This window comes from Syngnathoides biaculeatus, chromosome 3 (genome assembly GCF_019802595.1).
Source record: "Syngnathoides biaculeatus isolate LvHL_M chromosome 3, ASM1980259v1, whole genome shotgun sequence".
Lineage (NCBI taxonomy): Eukaryota > Metazoa > Chordata > Actinopteri > Syngnathiformes > Syngnathidae > Syngnathoides > Syngnathoides biaculeatus.
The window spans coordinates 19,514,045-19,538,794 of NC_084642.1; the positions used below are offsets into that span (position 1 = coordinate 19,514,045).

A 24,750-nucleotide genomic window follows, 5' to 3' on the forward strand; every position below is an offset into this window, starting at 1 on the left:
TCAAGAAGACAAAGCTGAGTTTCACTTGAAACAAGGCAAGGTGGCCTGAGTTTGAAGAGCAACTCAAGCAATGGATTAATGATCAAAAAACAAACAACTGCTGTGAAAAAAACAAGTGCAGCAAATGAACTTGGAGCTTGCTATTATTCCTGGAGCCTTAATGAAGCAACTTCAACCACTGTAAACACGGTATACAAAGTGATGAGATGGATGACAAATGGCGAACACAGCTTTAAGATTTGGAGGCAGCGCCGGGCGAGTTGCGCCATAATTTCTAAATGGATTGTTGATGATTGGGCTAACGTGTCTGCTTCCACTGTTGTTCGAAAATCTGGAATCATATGTGAGGAGCTACATGGCAAAGAGATTTGACAATGACAATGATGAGAGGGAACCTGGTGTGCTTGATGGAGAACATGCCCAGGTGTTCATTTAGGATACAGAAGATGACTTTGATGACTTCGATGGATTTGTGGATGAGGATTAATCAAACAAAAAAAATAACACATTGTTAAAACTTCAATAAAGTACAACCAAACCCAGTTTTGCTCCCGCTACCTTTTTTAAATATCGTGTATGCATGCTACCCTATGTTTAAGGCCATTGTCACTATATAGCATCGGTGGAGGCAATCCCAGCATGCTTTGCAGCGCTAAACGCATGTAAATAGCATTTGAAGTGCATGCACGTATTTCTCGCTTGCTTGCACTGGTCGTAGTGGGGGGGGGGTACATAATTATAAAAATGGATTACAGTTATACCTCTACTAATGAAAAATTCAGGTTACGAAAAGCCTTCTCAGAAAAATTTTGTCTCTAGTTATGAAGGAAATTCAGGATATGAAAGGGAAAAAATAGGCGGATAGGTGGGAACAGTTTGTTCCCTCCAAGCAACATGACTGGAAGCAAGCTCCATAAAACATGCATGAGAGATTGTGGTGTTGATGAACCTGTGTGGCCTGCACAGAGTCCTGACCTCAATCTGATAGAACACCTTTGGGATGAATTAGAGTAGAGACTGAAACCAGGGTCTTATCGTCCAACATCAGTATGTGACCTCACAAATGCCCTTCTGGAAGAATGGTCAAAAAGATTCCCATAAACATACGTCAAAACCTTGTGGACCGCCTTCCCAGAAGAGTTGAAGCTCTTATAACTACAACAGGCTGACAGATGTCATATTGAACCCTATGGCTTAGAAATGGGATGGCACTTAAATTCATATGTGAATCAAGGCAGCTGTGCTAATACTTTTGGCAATCTAGTGTATGGGCCCTCCAATTGGTTCGCAATCAATTGTAGTGTCGAACCCGGCTCTCACCCAAAGGCAGCTGGGATAGGCTCCAGAAAACAAATAGAAAATGGATGGATGTTTATTATAATACTCTCCCTTTATCATCACTACAAACCTAACAGACAGGGGGGAAAGCATATTTTCCACAAAATTGGTCACATATGCCAGCTTGCTGGGTGTTGTAGTATGGCTGATTTCCTCTTTCTGTTCGCGGGATGTGGAATGAGCGTCACATTTTGTCGCTTTTGCGATGAGGTCACCAGTTTCCCCTCTGCTCTCTTTCCACTCACGGCGACAAGATGAGGGCTGTACACTATTTGGGAAAGGAAGCAGGGTCTGAAGGTTGAGAATTTTGTGTGTGTGTATGTGTATGTGCGTGTGTGAGAGAGAGAGATGGAGAGTGGTAGAGTGACCTTAGCATGTTTTCTCTGCACTCTTCTGCAAGTTAAAATCCATCCCAAAACACAGACGCTTCCGTTGTGGACATCTGCGACATCTGTTCCACAGACTGATAGCATAAGCAGTGACGAAAACTCATCACCCAGAAATTGTCTGTGATGTTGGTGTGCATGTGATTGACAACAGCAACTGAATGTTTTTGGGCAAGAATCTTTGTAGACACCTCTAACATGCATTTGATCTATGCCTTTTTTTCCAACGTCCAGGGTTTCCCAACCATTTTGTTTTTGACATTTTGTTTGGGAAATTCTGCATTTAGGTGAAATTTCAATTTGCATGTAAAATCACAAACTTTCTACCTGAACTTATTTGAACTTCTCTAAACTTTTGAACGCCCATATCCATCGCTTCAATATAAAAATTTGAATTGATCTAGGAAAAGTATATTGGTACATAGATTCAGCACCTGGAATAAATATTGCCTTTCAGCTAATTTTTAGGGAACAGAGAGTTGTGCATAATATAATGAACAGTTGGATGTTTGTTCAAAAGGTCAGAGGTCCAATTAAGTTCACCTCCAAAAGTCAATAGTCCAATTTTTGGTTTATCCTGAAACCCCAATATCTTTTTGTGACTAGTGTATTTCACATTTGAAGTCTCACCACAGTCCACCATACACAAATATCAAAGTGGATAAACTTTAATTATTAGCATTGAGATTGATAAACTGTTGCTATCGGATATCAGTTTGTAAAGGTGAGAGATAAGGCTGTATGGGTAGCAGACTGTTATTATTGCATATTTTAGTTTGATAGATTCCGGTTATTATGAATGAATTAATGCTGAATCTCCAACTAAGTCAAGCATTTTTTTTTTTTTTTAACAAAAAATATAAGGAAATGGCAGTGCTGTCAACTGACTTCTGGTTGCCATCAGATATTATTCCCAGTACCAAATTTGCACACCAGCACGCAAGTCAATACATGCATAGTCCAGTGGCAAGGTCCGGTCGTGCCTTTTTGATGAATGACGCGATTGTGGCTGGGACAATGTGTCTTTCTGTGTCTTGTGAAACAGTGGACTCTTGGAGTCACTGACTTGCTCTAGAAAAGCACAAAAATAAACTACAGCAGTTGCCAAGCAAATAAACTACTATTTTATGAAAAGTTAGCACTTAGCATTTAGCCATTCCAGGGTCATGGGAATATTTGACGATATGCCGCTAAAATGGACATATAAACATACATGCTAACATTAGCATTTAACCTGTTCACTGTGCTTTAGTTATGGATGCTGCAGTAATGTGCTTGCTCCAGTGTCCAATTTGCTGCAACACACACTTTCTTCGTGCCTTCAATCTCCTCTAAAAATTGATTAGTGTGTGATTGTAACATTCGAGGCTACAGTAACTATTACAAAATAAACAAATGCTACCTAAGTTTACCCAGCTAATGACTTATTTCCTTCTTTCATATACTCCACAGTTTACACTTTGCGGAAATAACCTGTTTTCGATGTAATAGTTGGCTCGATACTAAGTACAAGAACCTCATTTTCTTACATTGTTGTTTCTTGTGCATTCAAGGTTGCAGTTTTGAACTTGGGGACTGACAGCAATTTTTTCTGTGGTTGAAAGTTGTATTCCTCTTTTGTTTTCCAACAAAGCCTTCACATTACACAAGCGTTAATGTTGGCCTCATTTTTTTATGTGGGAAAAGCCTTCCTGGTTTGTTTTGGGTCATAAATAAAGCTCATCCTTCCTCTTCGAACATTAAGCTAACGTGCTCTTTTTTTTTTTTTTTTCCCCCCCTCTTAGGAAATGACCTAGAGGCCTTACAGTTACAGTTGGGCTTTTGTCGCTGTAATCTGCATCAGCGGGCGAGTCCCAGCCACCTACCTCAGCCGGCACACGGACGAGAAAAGAAGGAAACCATTCGGGAGGGTGTGGTGGACACACAGAGCAAAGTGTCGCTTTTGGAGAGGAGCATCTTGAGATGGACTGGATCCGCCTCATCATAATCCGGAATCTATTTGCATGTTTTGTTTTTTTTTTTTAAACATTTTGTAACCTCCATGCTGTTGACCAGTGTTTTGTTTTGCTTATTTTTGCTTTCAATCTGATTATTTTCCATTTTCATCAGTGAAGGGTTTCTGTATGTACAAAAGCGACAGACTGTATGAAGAATTTTCTTTTCTCCCTCTTCTAAAGGGACGCTAACACAATTTTAAGCTTGGCTCTAGGATCTGTTTATGTGAGGTTGATCCTGAATCTTGGAGGCATGCATTTTTCTCATATGCAGCTGGCCTGCATATAAGCACTTCACATAGACCCCCGGCCCTCTCTACTTGCCACCCCTGCCTTTCGGTTCTCGCAAGACATCCTGAGATGAGCCTCTGGCAGGCAGAATCCCTCAGTGGTCTTTTTACGTGACCAGGACTGTCATATTGAGTATTTCCTTGTGCGTTTGAAAGGATTTAAATTTTTTGGTGTGTAAACTAAGAGAGGATAATCCGGTGCTGGTGCACCACCTATGTATTGTTGCAGTGTGCAGCAAAATAAAATGGACTACAAGCGCCGCTTTTTGCTCGGCGGGTCCAAGCAGAAAGTCCAACAGCACCAGCAGTACCAGATGCCTGAGTTGAACAGAGCCCTTAGCGTCTCACTGGCTGCCTCCTGCTCGGCCACCTCTCCCATGGGTGTGCCCGATGGCTGCCACCAGTCTGCCGCCTCCTCTTCCACTGCGGTAGCTGACATCCAGCAAGGCATCTCTAAGTACTTGGATGCCCTCAACGTGTTTTGCCGGGCCAGCGCCTTCCTCACCGACCTGTTCAGCAGTGTGTTCAGGAACTCTCACTACTCCAAAGCGGCTATGCAACTGAAGGACGTGCAGGAACATGTCATGGAGGCGGCCAGCCGGTTGACTGCAGCCATCAAGCCGGAAATTGCCAAGATGCTGATGGAGTTGAGCGCTGGGGCTGCCAACTTTAAAGATCAGAATGACTTGAACTTGCAAGATGTTGAAGTGGGTCATCACACACAAACAGAAATTGTCTTTGCAGTTTATATCATATCATTGCTTTGCTTTCCATGAGCTCATGGTTTTGTTGATGCATGACCCGTGAGTAGTTTAAGGTAAGAGCATTGTTTCCCTACGTTAGGACCAAAGAATGCACATTACATTTTAAAAAAACCTCACAGAATATATACAGTGAATGCCTGTCCATCGTGGGGTATGCATTCCAGACACACCTGCAAAAGGTGAAAAGATGTGATTGGAAAAAAAACACTAACTTTAAAAAAAACTCCCACAAACTTTAAATAGATTTAATTCAAACATGTTTTAAACACTGGAAGACAGTATTTTGAACACCCAAAAACTCCCAAACGTAAAATGTATATAAATTATACATTGTGCCGTCTGGGTGTTAGACACATCTCTTTCAGAAATGGGAAAGGGTGGCGTCTGACAGCAAGTCTGAGTGAGTGAGTACGTGTGTCAGTCTGTGTCCTGGCAGTAACTGTGGCCGACAGCTCCCAAGTGTGTGTGCTCATTGTATTAGTTTCTTTTCTTCTAGTGTTGCATAAGTGTCTGAAAAGTTAATCGGCTGCTATGGCCCTCCTTTCCCACATGCAAGTACATTACAATAAGTAGTATACCCAGCTATAAACCGCAGGTTTTCACGCTTTGCCAGGAATTTCCATCCAAATGTACAAGTAAATCTTTTCTACAAAAAAAGGACAGGTGAATTTAGAAATTGCGGGAGGACATTGTTTCCTCAAATAATGATCTTGCCTCAATTTATTTGGTCAGAGGACCTACGCCATATAAAATATGGCCTTATTTCTTGGGTTTTCTCCCTTCAGTCTCCTCTTCAGGAGGTGAATTGTATGCTCTATTGGGTTAAAGTCCGGTAATTGACTTGGCATGTCTGACCTTCCACTGTTTCTCTCTGATGAAATACTTTGTGTTGGCAGTGTGTTTGGTGTGATTGTCTTGTTGCATGATTAAGCTTCACCTGATTACTTTGGATTTATTTTTCTGTAGATTGCCAGACAAAGTGGTGTTGAAGACTTCATAATTCATTCTCCTGCTACCATTATGAGTTACATCATTAATAACTATTAGTGAGCCTGTTCTAGAAGCAGCCATGCAAAGCCAAGCCATGACATTACCTGCACCATACTTTACAAATCAGCCTGTGTTTTGGATCATAATCCTTTTTCTCCATGCTTTGGACTTTCCACCACTTTGGTAGCAGTTAATATAGTTCTCATTGGTCCATAAAACTTTGTTCCAAATTGTACTTTTTTGGAAAATCCAATCTGGCCTTCAGATTGTTTTTTGTGATAAGTGGTTTGCATCTTGGGGTGTATGGCGTGACGTAACTTTAGGAGGCGTGGTTAAGTGCCCTGTACGGAGGGGTCAATTGCGGCGAGAAATGACAACCATATAAGATTACGTTATTTTACCTGTGTCTTCGCTCTGCATGCTGCAGATTAGTTCGACCCCTGCATACTTGTGTTCCGGCACAAGCAAAGTCGCCCAATTTGCTGAGGTTCCCCCCCAACTTGTCTGGAGAACAAGCCCCAGAGAAAAGATTGGTGGTTTGTCTCAAATTTATTCATGAATTTAAGTCCATTTAAATATTTTTTTTTTCTAGAATCCTGGGCATCAATTATCCATGAGTTTTGGTTTTGATCTGGCCGGGTCCCTAGCCTATGTGAATAGCAGGGTTCCACTGTATTCAATGCTCCACAGTTTTCAGTCCAGATAGAATTTGATGCCCTGTTTCTTTTTGAATAAGAAATTGGCACATTGTTGTCTACCACATAGAGCGGCATTGTGGACAACTTGTTAGCACATCTGGCGAACAGTTTGAGGACCTTGGTTCAAATCCTGCCTTGCCTGTGTGGAGTTTGCATTTTTCTCTCCGTGGTTGAGATTACTGGATGCATGGTTGGTTAATTGAAGAGTCTACATTACATGTGGTTGGTTGTTTATATGTCCCCTGTGATTGGCTGGCGACGAAACCCACTCCAGGCCCAGGCCCCCAGTGAGGATAAGCACTACTGATAACGAATGAATGAAAAAATGAATGGTTCCGTGCCTTACTAACTGTAAACAACATATACAGTACTGGACAATGAAATTGGTTTTACACATTTACAATGATGTGGTGATAGTCCTTCATGTGACTCAACTATTAGATACTTGGTCATCGGTGTTGCTTTTTAGCTCTGATAGCTTCTCAGCCAAAATGCCGCGAGACCTGGACACGCTTGTCCGATAGATGACTTAATGAATCAGTGTTTTCAAGCACTAGGTCTCCACCCTGTATTAGCATGGTGTGAGAACCTGAAACAGGTGTGAAAAATCCTCAGTTCTACACAATGTCACACTCTCTTTTGAATTTACTTCCTCTGTGTCAACAGTGGGTCTGCTTGCCCTGATCACACACACTTTTTCAACATTAGTTCCATGTACTGTATACCCATTGAACACAACACTAACAGCACCTCACCTCCGTTAATCACACAGCGCCCTATATTGACAAAGAAAATCCAATTGTTTAAATTTTTGCAGATTTAACATCCAGTAAATATTCGTCTCTTGGCACTGTCCTTAGATGCTGGCTGGAATGAAGTCTAGTGAGGTTTGTTCACGACTCGTAGCATTATGACAGATCTGACCTACATCCACAGTTGGATGACATTTAAATCATAGTTTTCCTCTGACAATTATGGTTTGTGGGCAGTGCGGTCGCTACACTCTTACTGTGAATGCAACTTGTGCACCAGAGTTGGTAAAAACGTGACTTTCTGCAGTGTCCAGATATGCACCCAAGGCTGTTAAAGTAAGTGTGAGTCTGCAAAGGTTTTGACCACATGCCTTGGCACAGGTAGGCTGTCTGGCTATGGGGATAGGGGTGGCTTTGTTTAAGCAGAAAAACAAACCCGTGATATAACTTGATACTGCACACTGGCTTTAATATGGTGCTTTTGTTGTTCAAGGCTCATGCCCAATGTCTTGTTTGCAAAGTGAATCACACATGCATAAAAAAAAAAAAAAAAACATGAGGTTAGTAGCCCTTCAAAGACTTGGTACTGACCGTGGTATGGAAGGAAAAGGAAAAAAAATAAAAATTTAATAGCTGCTCATCCAGTACTTCACTTAACAAAGGGTATTTGTGACTGAACAATATTTTTTTTTCTTTTTCTCTGTCTGAGAGAAGAATGCAGTCTGGCAGCAGTTTGTCCGATGAGCTTTTCAAAAAAAGGAAAAAGAAAAGAAGCAAATACCATAGTGAGTTGAGGTACTTGTGGTATGCGCGGCTTTATATGCCTTTTTTTTTTTTTTGTCAGACTGCACTAACCTCCTTATTCTTCTTTTACATCCTAAAATTTAAAGTCAAGCAAAGCACATTTTGCACCCAAGTCTACACAGCACTAACCATATTTTTGGTGTTTGTATTCTCAACTGCAGAAGGCGTCTGTTTGCTGACATTCGCCTTTATTTGTTCAATCTACATGAAACAAAGTACATTTAGTATATTACACGCCATCAAGTAGGGACATGTACACACACATCACTAAGGAGGGGGAGCAGGATGTTTCTCAGATTTTGACGCTTTTCTTGGCTATAATATAACTGGGAACATGTTTTGATTAGGAATGGAGTTGATGTCATTCATGCACTATGGAATCGTATTTTGTGAACAATAGGATCTGAGCTAATTAGTTGCATTTAGCCATGTTTTGCATAACATCAGATCATCTTTGCTACTGTGCAGGGAACTTGTTTGCAGCATGCAGCCTATCCCAAGTATTGTTGGGCAGGAGGCGGGGTACACCCTGAACTGGTTGCCAGCCAATTGCAGGGCACATGGGGACAGACAACGGTCGCACTAACAATCACACCTATACACCATTTAGAGTCTCCAATAAATCGGAGTGCCCGGAGAAAACCCACGCAGGCACAGGGAGAACATACAAACTCCACACAGGTGGGGCCGGGATTTGAACCCCGGACCTCAGAACTGAGAGGCCAAAGCTCTACAACTGCTCCACCATTCCACCACTTCGTTTAACCGTGTTATCAATTTCTTGTTCCATGGTCATTGTCACTTTTTTTCTGCATTGTAACAAGTCAGGGCTGGGCAATTTATCACGTTTCAGCAGAGGAAGGCAATCACAAACTCAGTCATGCTGGATATTGCCATTGTCCTTTTACAAAGGGGTAAAAAAGTATTTAGTCAGTCACCAACTGTGCAAGTTCTCCCACTTAAGTTGAGACCTGTAATTTCATCATGGGTATACCTTACCTTTGAGAAACAAATGAGGAAAAAAAATCCAGAAAATTATAGATTTTTAAATAATCTATTAGCAAGTTATGGCCAAAAATAAGTCTTTGGTCACCTACAAACAACCAAGATTTCTGGCTCTCACACACCTGTCACTTCTTTAAGCAGCTGTATTAATGGCACCCATTTTAACTCGTCAGTATAAAAGACACCCGTCCAGAACCTCAATCAATCAGAGTCCAAACTCAACTGTGGCCAAAACCGAACACCTGACAAAAAACACCAGAAACAACAAATTGAAGTTTCATAAAGTTTTGCTGTCAATAAGAGTTATTTTGGCGCTGCATTCAAGGTTGCCCTCTGGTGATGATTTCAAAGACTCACTCCCTAAAGAAGCTCGAGATTTCATACATTACAATCATCCACAGCATCGATGCTGCAGTTGTTCTCATGAAAATAGAATTGTACATGCACACATACATACTTGACTGCATGATTCACCTTTTTTGGACTTAAGGCTCCCCCCTTCATCTTCTCATATTTTCCATGACTGTGAGATACCGTTCAGCCAATCACATGTTTACCATTATCTGTAGCTGTGCATGTCTTCTTTTTTCCCCCCTACTTGTCGTGTAAGACTTTGTAAAATTTGCTTGTCATACTGTCAAGCAGTTGTTCCAAAGATGACGTATGCTTGTTGTGGTTGTATGTAATGAGCACTAACTTCATTGTCAGGCCATGTGTCTTTTGCGCTCGTCTGTTCTCTGTCTGCCTTGCATGCTTTATTCCCACTGGATCCTTAAGGGGTTCATGAGATCTTCATTAGAAGCAATGACTTCCTATGTTGTGTATCCTTCAGTATGTTGTTGCATGATTGGAACAAGGCTGTATTTACTGCATATTTCAGGTTTCACAGTTCCAATTGTGTGTCACATTTGGTATGTGGTTCCTGGCAACATAAATAGAAGAAAAACAAAAAATGCATCAAATTTAAATCTCCAGATTCCAATTCGGCCACTTATAAATGTGATACTCTTTGGCTATCTGCCAATGTCATTACTACGTAAAGCCACTGATTGGATGTAGGATGTAGACAACAATAAAAAAACACAAAGCTAGAGCAGGGACAATGGAAGTGAGAAGATATGGTCACAAGTTTTAATACTAAAAGGTTGAAATGTAATTCTCAGGTTAGTAATGCTGTGATATTGATGTATGTATAATAATGCAATTTATTAGTGTATTTGAATAGATTTTTAATGTTATAATATATAATTAATTTAAATTAATTTTGCAATTATTAAAACTTGAATGTGTATATTTTTGTAATTTTGTATTTAGGATGCATTAATTAACCAATGATTTAATTAGATTTACAAACTCATACTATTTTTTCACTCTCATAGGTGATGTATACCCATTGTGAAAATTACAGGCCTAATTCATCTTTTTAAGTAGGAGAACTTGGACAATTGTTGGCCTACTTAATACTTTTTTGACCCACTGTAGTAGTAGTAGTTCATTGGTGGGTGGGGAACCCTTGGTTTTGTTATACAAGTGTCCATAAACCCCCTCTGACAGCTACTTCTGTTTGACCCAGTTTTGTATCGGCTTTATCCATTTTTGGTTTAGACTACGCCCTTTCCTTTGAGTGGTTGACTCCATGTAAAAGACCAACTTGTGAGAGTGCAAGTGTTTATTTTGACAGTGGTGGCGAGGGAGCAGATTGGTAGGGTGAGATCTTTACTCGTGGTGTAGATAAGCGTGTGATGCCGAATGGCTTAATATCAGGCAGAAACGTGGAGCTCAGGAATGTGTGGACGATATTAATTCCTATTTCATGTTTACTAAGGCACCGTAGAAACAGTATTCCATCCCAAATATGCGAAAAGGTTTTTTTTTGGCAAAAATGCCCATCGGACACAGTTAAAATGTTCTGTTAGACGTGAGGAAAAGATAACAAAGAAAAGATGTTTCCTGGGTATAGCTGTACAAACTTTGATTGACAAACTTATTTTATTAGTGTCGAGGTTAAACGTCACTGATTATGCTTGATAGAAACTTTAACAATTTATTGGAAAATAGAAACTCAATGTGTTTGGAAAAGGTTCATTGCTGGGCTCTCCTCCACTTGGTTCAGAATAACACCCTCGGAAAAGTGTGCAAAATGTTTTGTCCGCTTATTTTATTGGCCAAACTGCTTCCATTTGTGACGTCATGCAGTCTCAGAAATTCAGTCCCAATGTGCCAGAGACCGCGGCAACCAAAGACATTGTCCACCACTTTTTCTAACTTTATGAATGAACATGTTTGCTATTGCTATGAATACGTCAGTGCATCTGCCGTATTGAATGTGTCAGTTCTTCTATCGAGTGGCGCACAGTTACCGAAGGTTCCACGATGTGGAGACGACTTCCATCGCAAACTTTTTGCATCCCATCTTATGTTCTGTGTTTGTCGGTGCCACTAAGGATATCTGGATGTGTAATCTAATTAGATGTATCAAACAGAAGTGTAGAGTTTTGTTAACGTGCAGACCTTAAATGCTAACAGTTTTAATGAAAAATCTTTTCAAACTCACTGGTTAACTATAATTCTGTTCTTCCTTTCCAGGTCCTGGGCCGGTGCTTCTTGACAGTGTTGCAGGTTCACTTCCAGTTCCTTTCGCAGACCCTGCAGAAGGTCCAGCCAGTGGCTCAGTCCTGCTTGGCTGAAGCTCTGGCACAGGCACAGGAGCGCTCAGCCAACGCTCGGTCCCAAAGCGCCGAGCTCGGGCCGCTCACGGAGCTGGAGGAAGCCTCCCGCTCTTGGAAAGGAGCAGCTGAGGTATGCCATCATAGATTGTGAAGATGAAAGCTGTAATTTATTGTCTCCCTTTCGCTTTATCAATGTGTGTGTGTTTATATGTGTGTGTATATATATATATATATATATATATATATATATATATATATGTATGTATTTATATATGTATAAACATATTTTAGAATTGAAAAATCGCACGGCAAACCAACAAATGTCACAAATCGTAAATACGTTAATTACTGTACGTATGTACTTCCTGCCATCTAATAAAGACCATTCATTGGTTCTTTGTCACGATGCTTCCTTGGCATAAATAGATGAACCATACAGTAAATGAACATGTCATTTATTTAAATAGACAAATAGCACCATCTTGTGATCAGAATTTTTTTTTAAATGTAATTTTTAAACTCGATCGGTGATTGTCCACAGAAATCCCGATCGTGAAAAGTGTAATTTTTGTATAGTTTCCCCGCTTTAGGAGTGTTAAATATTCCACTAGTTAACTAAAAATACTCTTTAAGTGTTTTCATTTATTAAAAGTAAAAAAATCCTCAGTTATCTGGTCCTCTGGAATAAGCAATGACCCCTTAAACCAAATAACCAGTCGACCATCCCAAGGAGCAAGAATTGAAATCAAGCATTTTCTATAACTGGCAAATAAGTCTTTCACATCTCTGTGGAGATATTTTGTCCCATTCTTCCTTGCGGAATAGTTTGAATTCAGCAAAAAAAGACGGTTTTCGAGCCTAAAAGTCCTCTTTCTAAGGTCATGCCACTGTATTTCAGTTGGATTTAAGTCTGGAGTTTGACTTGCTCACTTCAAACATCTTTATTTTAATTTCTTAAACCATTCACAACTGAACTTGGTGGTGTATTTTGGATCACTATGCTGTTGCAGAACCCAAATAAATGCACTTCAGCTTGAGGTCACAAACTGATGGCTGAACGTCGTCTTCCGGATTTTCTGAGCAGAATTCACGGTTCGATCAATCATAAGTTGTCCAGGTCCTCTGAAGCAAAGCAGCCCAAGACTATCACAGCATTACCACGTTTTGAGTATTGGTAAGAGGATCTTTTTCTGAAATGCTGGGCGACATTTCCACCAGATTTAACGAGACACTCTACAGCTCAACTTTCATTATATCAGTCCATATAATATTCTCCCAAAAGTGAGTTCCTTTGTGGCCTCCTGGATGAGTCATTGATATTCTCTGGGTGTAACATTTGTCGGCCGGCCACTCCTGGGGAGATTCACCACGGCTCCATAATTTCTCCATTTGAGGTTAATGGCTCTCCCAACGGTTCACTGGAATCGTAACGTTTTAGAAATGCCTTTAAATCTTTCGAGACTGATAGATGCAAATTTCTTTATTTCACGTCTATTCTGGTATTTGTTTGGATTGTGTCATTTTGTTGCATCTTTTGTTGATCTTTTGTGTGATATTTACATTTGTTTGATATAAAACAAACTGGGGAAACGTTGCAAAAATAAGAATTTGATCAGGAGCCCAATACTTTTTCAAGGCACTATTTATTCATGTTCATTTTCTTCCCCCATATGTAGTTCCTTTACCCAAAAGGTTTGAGAACCCCTGGTTCATATCACAATTCTTAACTAACACCAAATAAGGGAGAGGCCCTATTGTAACCGGAGCTCAACCGTTCTCCAGCTAATCAGTCCCTCTGGTCCTTTTTTATGCCTTGTTTGTATACACTGAAGCAGAGAGCTCTGCTTTGCATAGTGTCTGAGTGTGGGGGGCTCTTGGTTTTGTATAGGATGGAGGGACATAGCCAGGACTCCCACATTCATGTTTCAACATCTGAAAAATTGGACTCCTAAGTTGTAGATTCTAGGAGTGTCTGTAAAAAAACAAAACAAATAAACAAAATATGGAAACAAATAACTTCATGGAAATGGATCTCTTGTGGTACTTTTGGACCTGGTGCATCAACATTTTTGTCACCCTCAGGCTACGGCGAGACTGCGGGAGAGGGGTCGTGATGGGTGCCTGGCAGGCCTCCAGGTCCAGCAGCTCTTCTGCTCACACAATACCAACATCCCCGAGCATCAGTTGAAGGAGCTCAACATGAAGATCGACAGTGCTTTACAGGTATACCTTTTTTTTGGTCATCCTTTGGGCGTTTAACGCACTCATAATTGGTTGAAATGGTGCCACTAGTAGTGGTGGTCTGATGGAATAAGATTCCAGCCTATAGCCTGAAACTGAGCAGAATCAGCGGTACAAAGAATTGATGGGTGGATGTTTCATGCATTATGCTTTTCCAATTTATTTTACTAATACAAAATAATTGTGTCTTAATGGAGAGATAGCACGACCAAGAGCTTTTAAAACGTTTTGTTGAAATGCAGTTTTTACTTTTTGTTAAAACTTTGCTACAATTTCTTATTTTAAAAAATATAGTTAAATGTACCAGTAACCTTCAAAACAAACCACGAGTTGACTGGTTGATTGCATTTGTGTCTGTACAATAAAAGGCCATTCACCTGTGCATCCATCTATTCATCTACCCACATGTCTCTCTGTCCGTCTATTTGTCCATGTCTATCCATCTAGCCCCCCCATCCATCATCCAGTCTTTTCACTCACCTATCCTTCCACCTATCTGTCAAGTCGTTGATTAAGTTGCACTGGCTTGATTGTCTCTCTTGTCCGTAGGTGTACAAGGCAGCACTGGAGAGCTTGGGCCATAGTGAGTACGCACTGAAGGCCGGTTTCCATCTGAACCCCAAATGTGTGGAGGCGGCTTTGCAGGTGTGCCATCTCTCGCAAATGCTACTTCAAATGATGCCACTTACTCAGAATCCTGAAGTGCACCTCTGTGTGTTTTTTTTTGTTGTTGTTATCGTAGGGTTGCTGCGGTGAGGCGGAGGCGCAACAGGCAGGCCGGATGCAGACCACCTCTCAGCCTATCCAATGCGAGCTGCCCACCATCCCCGTGCAGATTGGTTCGCATTTCCTCAAGGGTGTGTCCTTCAACGAGTCGGCGGCAGAGAACCTCAAACTGAAAATGGTATGTTTTCAAACTATCGCCTGAAAAGATGTCTTGTAGGTACAGATAAATGTTTGGTTCCCTCTCAGCAAACCATGCTGCAGCTAATTAAAGAGGCGTTGGGCCAAAATGGGTTGACCCCCAGGGATGACTCCCCTGTCACCGAAGTACTCAACCAAGTGTGTCCATCCAGCTGGAGGGGAGCCTGCAAGACAGCTGTCCAGCTGCTGTTTGCTCAGGCTGGTCTGGTGAGTACAAAGACTGAAATGGACCACCGAAATGCAGCGTTCAGTGTGGAAGTAATGTCTCCTCAAGACTGTGCCAGCTGTAACTGGGTTGCATAGGACATATGGGGTGTACGTTGATTGCCTGATTAAAATAGTGCCGTAGACTGAATTGAATTGCAGGACATAGTCTTCACTTTGAACACACTATGCCTGTTGAAGAATTGCATTTAATCGATGCCGCAAGAGGCACCCCTTGCCCCGGATTCTATTCCCCAAATTTAAGTGTATCATTAAGTGGAAAAAAAATTTAAACAGCGATTCCCATGATTACTTTGTTAGTTACTTGGCCACTTCAACAGTGTCGTGAAAAAGTATTTGCCTCCTCCTAATTTTTTTTCATGAATTTTTTATTCAGGTATATCACACAGAGGTTTCAAATCATCAAACAATTTTAATATCACTCAAAGACAAATAAATGCAGTTTTCAAATAATTCAATTAATTTAGGCACAACAAAAATCCAAACCTTTCTAACCTTACGTAAACATGTAATTGCCCCCCTTGTTAAATCAGTAATAACCACAAGTTTGGGAAAGGTGAATCTGGTAAAGGTTATAATGCCATCTCCAAGACTTTGGGGCTCCAGCAAACCACTGCCAGAGCCATTTTCCACAAATGAAGATAGCAACAATGGCCAACCTTCCCAGGAGTGAACAACCAATTAAAACTACTCCTAGAGTCTGACGACAGCTCATCCAGGAGGTCACAAAAGAAGCTCAAACAACATTTAAAGACCTGGAGGCCTTGTTGGCCTCAGTTAAGATCAATGTTCATTAGTCTACATAAGAGACACTAGCCTAAAATGGTATCCATGGGAAGAATTCCCAGGTGAAAACTCCTGCTGTCAGCAAAGAATACAAAGGCTCGTCTCACGTTTGCCAAACAACAACTTCTGGCGTCTGGTGTAAAAATGGCACACAGTTTGATAAAAAGAACATTATGCCAATAGTAAAGCACAGTGGTGGGAGTGTTCTGAGGCTGGTTTAATACCTCAGGCCAGGACAACTTGCTGTTATTGATGGAACAATGAATTCTGCTGTGTACTGTGTGTAAAATCTGTAAGGAGAACGTCCGGCCATCAATTCATGCCCTCAAACTCAAGTGCTCTTTGGCCATGCAGGGGGTCAACGATCCGTAACATACAAGTGAGTCCAGTTCTGGCTCAAAAAAAAAAAAAAAAAAAAAGTTCTGGAGTGCCCACATCAAAGTCTAGATTTAAATCCAATTGAGATGCTGTGGTGTGACTTTTTCGGGCAGTTCATGAAATGTCATTTGAAAACTGAATTCTGTGTTTCCTTGGGTTGTCTCTCTGAGTGATATTAATTTCGGTTTGATGATTTGAAACCTTTTATGTGTGATAGATATGGGGGAAAAAACAAAAATCAGGAGGGGGGAAATACGTTTTCACAGGCCTGTATATTTCTATATCTGCATTGCCAGACTGTTCCTGTGTTCCAGATTAGATTTTTGGAATTCAGCAAGGAAATCACTGTTAATAGGCAGTATCCAATGTCTAATTCTATAAACAAAAAAAATAAATGCAATGTGTCTCAATGGACATGTTATGTTATTGTTAGTATAGCAAGATTGTTGTTCCAGCAAAAATATTTTTTTGGAGGAACAAATATAAACAATCGATGAGAATACTGAATATGATTTGAAGATTTGTTCTTCATAAAAAATTCCGGGAAAAGGCACAGACACTTAAAACCTATTGAAGGACTCTGCCAGCAAGAAAAAGAGGCCTTTCGGGGTTGCTGCTTGTGCCTTTTCACCCCACCTGTACAGAGTTTTTCTGAAGTACCATAATCTCCCCCGTGATGTTGCAAGAATGATTATACAGTTAGATTTAATATCTGGAAAAAAACAAACTGTAAGATTGAGAACATTTCATCCCTAATGTTTTTTTTGTTTTAATCGTAGTTACAATTTTACCCTAGAATGGATTAAATTAGGGTGTAGTCTCCCATTTGCCCAGTCAGCTGGGATAAGCTCCAGCACCCTTGTGAGGATAAGCATCTTGGAAAATGCATGGATGGATTAAATATTTTTTGTTTTTAATTGTAGTGATCATTTTACCCTGTACTGCATTAAATGTATTTACTGTCATTTTAAATAAGGAAAAGTAGGCTTTTAGTCCCGACTTCTGTGTGTTGCATAAGCAGCGGTCACCCAAGTTTCTTTGAGGCCTTCAAGCAGTGTAAGCGAACACTGGTGAGATGGAAAATGGGAAGAAACATTCCTGCTATGTCTGGGAGAAGGATGGGCTTGCCTGGGAAGGCCCACCCGGCAACCCCTCCCTCCCTCCTCCTGAAGAGGATGTGATTTGTGCAGAGTAGCACCAGTGAGTTTACGCTTAGGTAGTGTTTATTTCCTCTGTGTGGTCTGTAGTCTTTCCCATGCCAACCCATTGTAAAACTAGTTAACTGACGGGTAGGCCTTTCTCTTCTCAACCCACATACCTTTGAAAATGTGACTACTACACATGCAACTACTTGCTGTCAGACTACAATCGTACAACACCAACTCCCTCAAAAGAACCATTTTTATCGTGTTATTGCTTATTGTTCTCTTTTGTCATGTCAGTTTTTTCACCCATACATTAACCATGTCCCTCCACCCCCACCCCCATAACAATAGCGCGACATCCTGCAGTGCAGGAAAGAGACACCTCCCATATCCCCTCCTTTTTTTTTTTTTTTTGGCCTGGCTGTGAGGTTCTCGAGCAGCCAAGGCCTTTCAAAGAACTTGTTTGTTGTCACAGGCAGCCTGAAGGTGTTTCCCCTTAACCTCCCCTCCTGCATCTTTTTGGGTGATATTAATAACAGAATGTAGATAAAAGTCATCATATTGCATTAAAGTTTGTGAAATTGAACACACTTGGGAAGTATTCACAGCACATCACCTTTTCAACATTTGTTAAAATTTGTAAAACATACAATTATTTTACGATTCCACACCTAAACATCCGACAATGACGTCATGAAAATAAGTTATCTACGCTTGTATTTTTTTGCACATGTTTAAAAAAAAAAAAAACTTACGGAATCACGTGCATACGTATTCATTATGGATTTTTTTGACAGCCAGACTTAACTGTACAATAATCCAATTTGAAAAGACAATTTCATTCCATTAGGTTAATGCTTACTTTTGATTTACATTTTTCATCAGTACCTCTGATGTGTCAATCATTGATCTATATTTTTTAATTTTAAAATGCAAAATAGTGCCAAGTATTAGAAAATTCAGTTGAACTCAATACATGATATTGTATAGGTGGGGACATTTTGCCTTTGCTGGTGCTATTAGAACCCCAAAAGAGGTGTGAAAAATGGTTGCATAAGTGGTGAAGGCCATAATAGGATGTAAAGTTTCAGATGCAACATGCACATCTCTCACCCTGCAATAATTGTTTCAAATTCCAGAATGCTGGGTCGCTGTATAAAAGCGGATACACTTGCCCACATTCAATGGAGTCTGAATAAAATGCCAAGTTAATTTTAGGTCCATTTTGTTGGAAATCAATTTTTTTTTAAAACTTTGTTTACCTAACAGATGAAGAGCAATGAAGGGAAGGGAAATTGTCAGTAAATCTTTTAATGGTGGAAACGTAAATACAGGTAAAGTGCAATTCATGACGTTATTACAGCGTTGTCAATTTCAATAGTACCTGAATTTGATACAACCCTAGTGTGATATGCTATTGAATACAAATGTCTGACACTTAAGACTGGAATGTGTTTGTTTCACACAGGTGGTGGTTGACACTGCTCAGATTGAGAACAAGGAGTTGTATGCGCCTCACATCACACTAGAAGGATCCAGGCTTGTGGTCCAGGTTCCTTCCACATGGTGAGGCCACACTTCCCCGAGTCACGCTTATTGAAACAAAAGAGGTTATGTGTAAATACAAAATGGACAGATGGCGAAATGTCAACAAAGCTCTTGAGAGATTAATTCTATTGTAATATTTACTGTCCACCAAAAGGAGCAGGATGTGACATTCAGAGAGATGTACGCTTCCATCTATTTGCCTTTTATAGAGAATACGATTTGAACTAGAGGGAGTGGCATGTTTGGTTTCCAGGCCTGAACAGCTGTTATAAGACGCATGCATGCTCGCTCACACAACAATCTGAGTTCCCCATCAGTAGCCTTGAAGCGCTTTTCTTTTTCGTTTTGAATATCAGCTCTTTATCTGGTGCCTCCGGTGGCCCGCACTGTCAAGCAGGATTTGCGGGTTTGTAAGGTAACTCCAGGTAATTCAGTGTTACAGTTCATTGCAGTTTATCACTAGGCTCTCGTGGTTCTTACACTTTTGCCCCTGAGCAACTAATGTAATTTGTCATATTTAATGCACACCCATGCATAATACACCCCCTCAAAGTTGGCCTCAAAATTCTGGAAAACCTTTCTACCTATGTGTCATGTACTTTTACAGAGCACAAGAAACATAATTTTGCTTCTATCCTTATGATCAAAACATTAAGTTTTTTTTTCTTTTTCTAGATTTATTTAGAAGTTAGGCACTTTATTTGAACATGTAACACTTTTGTTTACTCTTATTTTGAAATTCACAGCCCTACTTTTATTTATAAAATTAGAGAACACAGTTGTGCTTGTATGTTTGATTATCCAGACAGAATTTATAAAATGATTTTTTTTTTTTTTTAAGAAAACATAAAGGACCAGGCAAAACAATTGTATTTTAATGGAATTCAAATGAAGCATTTCAGAGAAGCATTATCATTAAATAAAACTATAAAGAAATTAATGGTATATTAAAAAGAAAAAATCACATTCTCGCACGGTATGTGCACTTATGAACATAACTACATAAATGCACTCATACATACTCTGTCATATTGGAATGAAAGTATAGGCTCAACCTTATTTTATATCAACTAAGTGGTGGCATATAAGAATGAAAGTGTACAGCTTTTTCACAACAACTAGATGTCGGCAGACATTTTGAAAATGTGAAGTTTTTTCCATGTTGTCCCTATACCTTTGTATAATGTACAAAGGAAATTATGGTATTAAAAGATCCAGATCACGTGTTGATTTGCACTGCAGGAGTTGCAGACTCTCGTATCATTACAATGGAGCGTGGTACTTGTTGACCTTGCAAACCATAATGTCTCATATAAAAAATATACAATCTCATCTTGCAGAACTTGAGTGCATATTTGTGCTACCAAAACCCATGAAACCATGTACAGTTGAAAGACTTAACATCAAACGAACGTGTGTGCATATATGTGTTATGCAGGTGTCTGAAGGAGGACCCAGCAACAATGTCCTTGCTCCAGCGTAGCCTTGATCCAGAGAAGACGCTCGGCCTTGTGGATGTGCTCTACACAGCTGTGTTCGACATCAATAGATGGAAGGAGAGGAAGTGTGTCATTTTTTTTGTTTGTTTTTAGTAAAACATGATTTTAGATCCCTTCCAAGGTCAAACAGTCCTCAGAAACGCTCCCCTTGAAAACTCACCTGTGTATAATGTTGTGCGATTCAGTTAAACTCAGTCAACAAAATTTAAAGAAAACTGTGATAATTTAATTTTATCTGTGGTTCAGAGTGCCTGAAATTTATCCCTTGTACTTGTCCCTCTCTACTGTCCAAAGAGAGCAACCGTTGCCGACTATCCAGATTCAGCTGCAGCGGGAGAACCCAGACTTTGGGGGCCATGCAGATTTGCCGCTGGGCACTAGCACCAAGACTTCGAGCGGCCTCCCCAAAACCATCTCCAAGCTGACGTCCAAGTTCACCAAGAAGGTTTCGGCCAGCTCCAACAGCGGCGGGAGCTACTCCATCCCCAGCACACCGTCCCGCAGCATGCTGACGTGCAGCGGCTCCGAGGAGAAGGCTAAAACCTTGGGCCACACCGAGGGCCGGCTCCACAGCTTGCTGCAGATGGGTGCTGGCCCTGACGCGGGCCCCCAAAATCCGCTGGCAAATGGTTTGCCGTGTGACGACCAGGGAATGAACCTTCCGACGGACCAGGAGATGCAGGACGTCATCGACTTTCTCTCAGGGTTCAACATGGGCAAATCCCAGCAGGCATCCCCGCTCGTTAAGAGGAGGAACTCTGTGGCGTCTGCCAACCCCGCTGAGCTCAAACCCCCTGCCGGCCCCTCCCCAACCTCCTCGCTTATTTCTCACGGCACACAGAGCCTGTCCCAACCCCAGGCTCAGCCTCCGACGCCGCCATCACAACAACAACAACAACCACCACCACCGCCTCTCCCTGTGTCCCAACAACCCTCCGCCCAGGCCCTGCAGTACTACCAGCACCTCCTACAGCCCATTGGCCAGCAGCAGCCAACACCGCCCCCTCAGCTTCCTCCCCCGCAGCAACGGCCGGCAAGCAAGTGGCTGGGGACGTCCGGCCAGCAACCTCCACCAGGAGGGTTGTCGCCTCTGGGTCCCATTGGCCAGTGGGGGGCCTCCCCCGGGCTGGCGGACCTAAGCTCAGACCTGTACAGCCTCGGCCTGGTGAGCACGTACATGGACAGCGTTATGTCCGAGGTGCTGGGCCAGAAGCCTCAGGGGCCCCGCAACAACACGTGGCCCAACAGAGAGCAGAGCGACGGCGTCTTTGGCGTCCTGGGAGACGCGCTGCCTTTTGATCCTGCAGGTATCGAACACCTCCTTTTCGTTACATTGTATCTATATTCTTAATTTCACGGCAATCTTTCTGATGTTGACAGATTGGAACAGTGTGTGAAAATATTGCTTCATGGTAGTTTTTAATCTTGCGAATGTTGATATAAAATGTTAACTGACGCAACCGAGGTTCATTTGTTGGCCTTCAATGAAAAATAAGTCTGCAGTACATTTCGTTGTTCATTTTGGTCTGAAGAAGACAAAGTAGCCCCCATGGCCAACATTACTTCAGTCAACACAGTTGAATGCAGCTCATGCTAACTTTTTCGTCAGATGTACTGTAAAGTACAAATCTCTCACACTAGTTTAAAACCTATTCAAGTCACAATATTTCAGTATTATATTTTGATGATTATGGCTCAGATCTACCGCAACCCAAGGTTATCTGAAGTAATTGGAATATACAGAAGAAAAATATCAAAATGATTATCTTTTTTCTTGGGAATTAGGTAGGCATTAGCCTTCTGAAAAATACTTTGAAATTTTATGGTTATCTTATAATTACCTGTCATTGCTACCGACAGCTAATTCACTTCAGCTCGGTGTCCCCATAAAGACAGCATTGATGGAATTTTCCTTTTTGGATGCAGTGCTTCAGAAGCTTTCAAAGGAATGAAATCATCATTTAGGATTTCCCAGTGGGTTTTTTTTTTTTCCATTTTTTAAGCATAATACTTTTCCTGTGTCTGATTGTCTGACTTTTAAGACAGCAATAGAAAATTGTGTTTAAAAAAAAAAAGGGTTGGTGGAGCATAAATATGTTTGGACTCTACTTGCCAAGTGCTAACTGAGATCTCTCACCTTTCCCGTCTAGTTTTTCTGTGCATCCCAACTGACCTCATAACAGTATGCTGGTCTTGCGCTTTTGTTGTCGTCTTCAGTTTTCTCTTTTTGTGAACTCACCACTGTGTTGTGTTTTCCAGCAGAGTCAACACTCTGTCGCAAAATCATTTTAAAAGCTGAGAGTCAGAAAGTCATGCGAATCCTCTCCCTTTCCTTTTTGTCAGTGGGTTCCGATCCGGAGTTTGCCCGCTACGTGGCCGGCGTAAGCCAGGCCATGCAACAGAAGCGTCAGGTGCAGCACCCACGTCGCCCCAGCAACCCTCGCAGTAACTGGCCTATGCCCGATGAGCAGCACAGGACGTGGGCGCACCCGGAGTATTACAACGAGGGGTAGGTCTAGGCCCGTTCCCGTAAGTCTTTATATTGTGTGAATCTACACACAGCACATGGACCAAAGATGTGGACTATTGGACAGAACCAGCACTGGCAAGCATGACAGGGCCTGCTGGTTATCCGTGAGCTCACCAGCAGCGAATGACATAACTGTCCAACTCTTGTAAACTCACTGCGTGATCTGTACACCAGCTCAGCAAAACAATGACCATTTACCAAGTCCAGAAAACCTATCCTGTCCATTGAATTTTCAATCAATAAGTCGATATAGGTGGCACTTAATCCAACTGAACTGTATTTAGTGATTATTTTGTGTACCCTGAGAGAGCCCGTGTACGACAAACTGTGAGAATCACTAACATGCTGTATGACACTTGTCAGGTCAGCTTAGGCGCAGTGAGTCACGGCGTGTGTTGTTTGTCCGTTTGCGGCCCCAGCGAAGCGGTCAACAGCGGCTGGTTGGCCAATCAAGGAGATTCTGCCAGCTCCAGCGACGAGACGTCCTCCGCCAATGGAGACAGCCTCTTCTCCATGTTCTCTGGACCTGATCTGGTGGCGGCCGTCAAGCAAAGAAGGTAAAAGCACCATTCAGGAAGAAACCCTGAACCAGGGGACGCCTATGGATCGCCTCGGGGCTGTACCTTCCTCACTTCAAAGATGTTCGGTCTACTTTTGCGTATTAGCAGGACTAGTGGTGCGCAAAGTGTGGGCTGCGGGTCACATAAGGCCTCCTCCATTTTTAAATGTGGCCTTTTGAAATTTTTAGATTTGTTTGAATATCCATGTTTAACGTGCCCTGATACAGCTTCTGTTGGCGTTGCAGAAGTAAATATGAATTGAAATGTCAAGAGGGCGGCAGGGTTGATCAGATGGTAAAGTGTTGGCCTCACAGTTCTGAGTTCCTGGGTTCAATCCCGGACCCGCCTGTGTGCAGTTTGCATGTTCTCCCCGTGCCTGCGTGGGTTTCCTCCGGGCACTCCGATTTCCTCCCACATCCCAAAAACATGCAACATTAATTGGACAGTCTAAATTGCCCCAAGGTGTGATTGTGAGTGCGACTGTTGTCTGTCTCCATGTGCCCTCCGATTGGCTGGCAACCAGTTCAGGGTGTACCCCGCCTCCTGCCCGATGACAGCTGGGATAGGCTCCAGCACTCCACGTGACCCTTGTGAGGATAAGCGGCAAAGAAAATTGATGGATGGATGTCAAGACTCCTGTAAATGTTCTTGCAATAATGTAGGCTTTTACTCTACACAGGTGAGATCCGGTTTGAATCCAGGTCCTTTATATTCATTATAAATAATACAATTTAAAAATCTAATTGTTTACTGTTGTATGTGTCTGAAAAGTGGTAGGGATATACCAAAAATGTTGAGGGCAAGTTCATCTTTGAAGGGCACCCAGAAATGATCCTAAAATGGCTGCCTCGAACCAAGATGCCAGACTTCCAATGTCTTCAGACTTTTTTTTTTTTGTGGGACAGACAGAAACAATTCTTCGCACTTGCAGTTTGTAATCACCCACGGAGTGACTGGATTGTGTGTGCAGGAAACACAGCTGTGGCGAGCCAGAAGCGTGCACCCTGCCCTCGCCGGGCCTCCATCATGTCGCCGACGACAACCAGGTGAGTACACAAACGAGACACTCGATCTTTGCGAGGTAGTTGCTCATCTTTCTTGACAAAACTTTCATCAACATAGTGTTCTCCGCCCTGTTAGAGTAATAGAAAAACATTTTTCGTTTCACAATGTTCTTTTTGTAACATTACAGCTCCCCCCTTTTAATATGACAACTTTTCTCCT

At 41.6% G+C, this 24,750-nt stretch overlaps 1 protein-coding gene across 3 annotated transcripts in view; it reads left to right on the top strand.

Moving 5' to 3' along the window:
- LOC133498175 (granule associated Rac and RHOG effector protein 1-like) overlaps nt 1-24,750 on the top strand; it is a 47,144-nt gene that overhangs the window by 19,021 nt on the left and 3,373 nt on the right. For 2 of the 3 annotated variants that reach the window (XM_061814706.1, XM_061814705.1), the window contains exons 2-13: nt 3,509-4,715; nt 11,608-11,820; nt 13,773-13,913; nt 14,481-14,576; nt 14,674-14,835; nt 14,904-15,062; nt 18,858-18,955; nt 20,376-20,501; nt 20,731-21,743; nt 22,780-22,945; nt 23,386-23,523; nt 24,497-24,572. In XM_061814706.1, the coding sequence (XP_061670690.1) occupies nt 4,224-4,715; nt 11,608-11,820; nt 13,773-13,913; nt 14,481-14,576; nt 14,674-14,835; nt 14,904-15,062; nt 18,858-18,955; nt 20,376-20,501; nt 20,731-21,743; nt 22,780-22,945; nt 23,386-23,523; nt 24,497-24,572 (2,880 nt within the window). In that variant the 5' untranslated portion in view covers nt 3,509-4,223. The remainder of the gene's footprint in view (nt 1-3,508; nt 4,716-11,607; nt 11,821-13,772; nt 13,914-14,480; nt 14,577-14,673; nt 14,836-14,903; nt 15,063-18,857; nt 18,956-20,375; nt 20,502-20,730; nt 21,744-22,779; nt 22,946-23,385; nt 23,524-24,496; nt 24,573-24,750) is intronic. The other variant, XM_061814708.1, reaches the window with a different exon arrangement.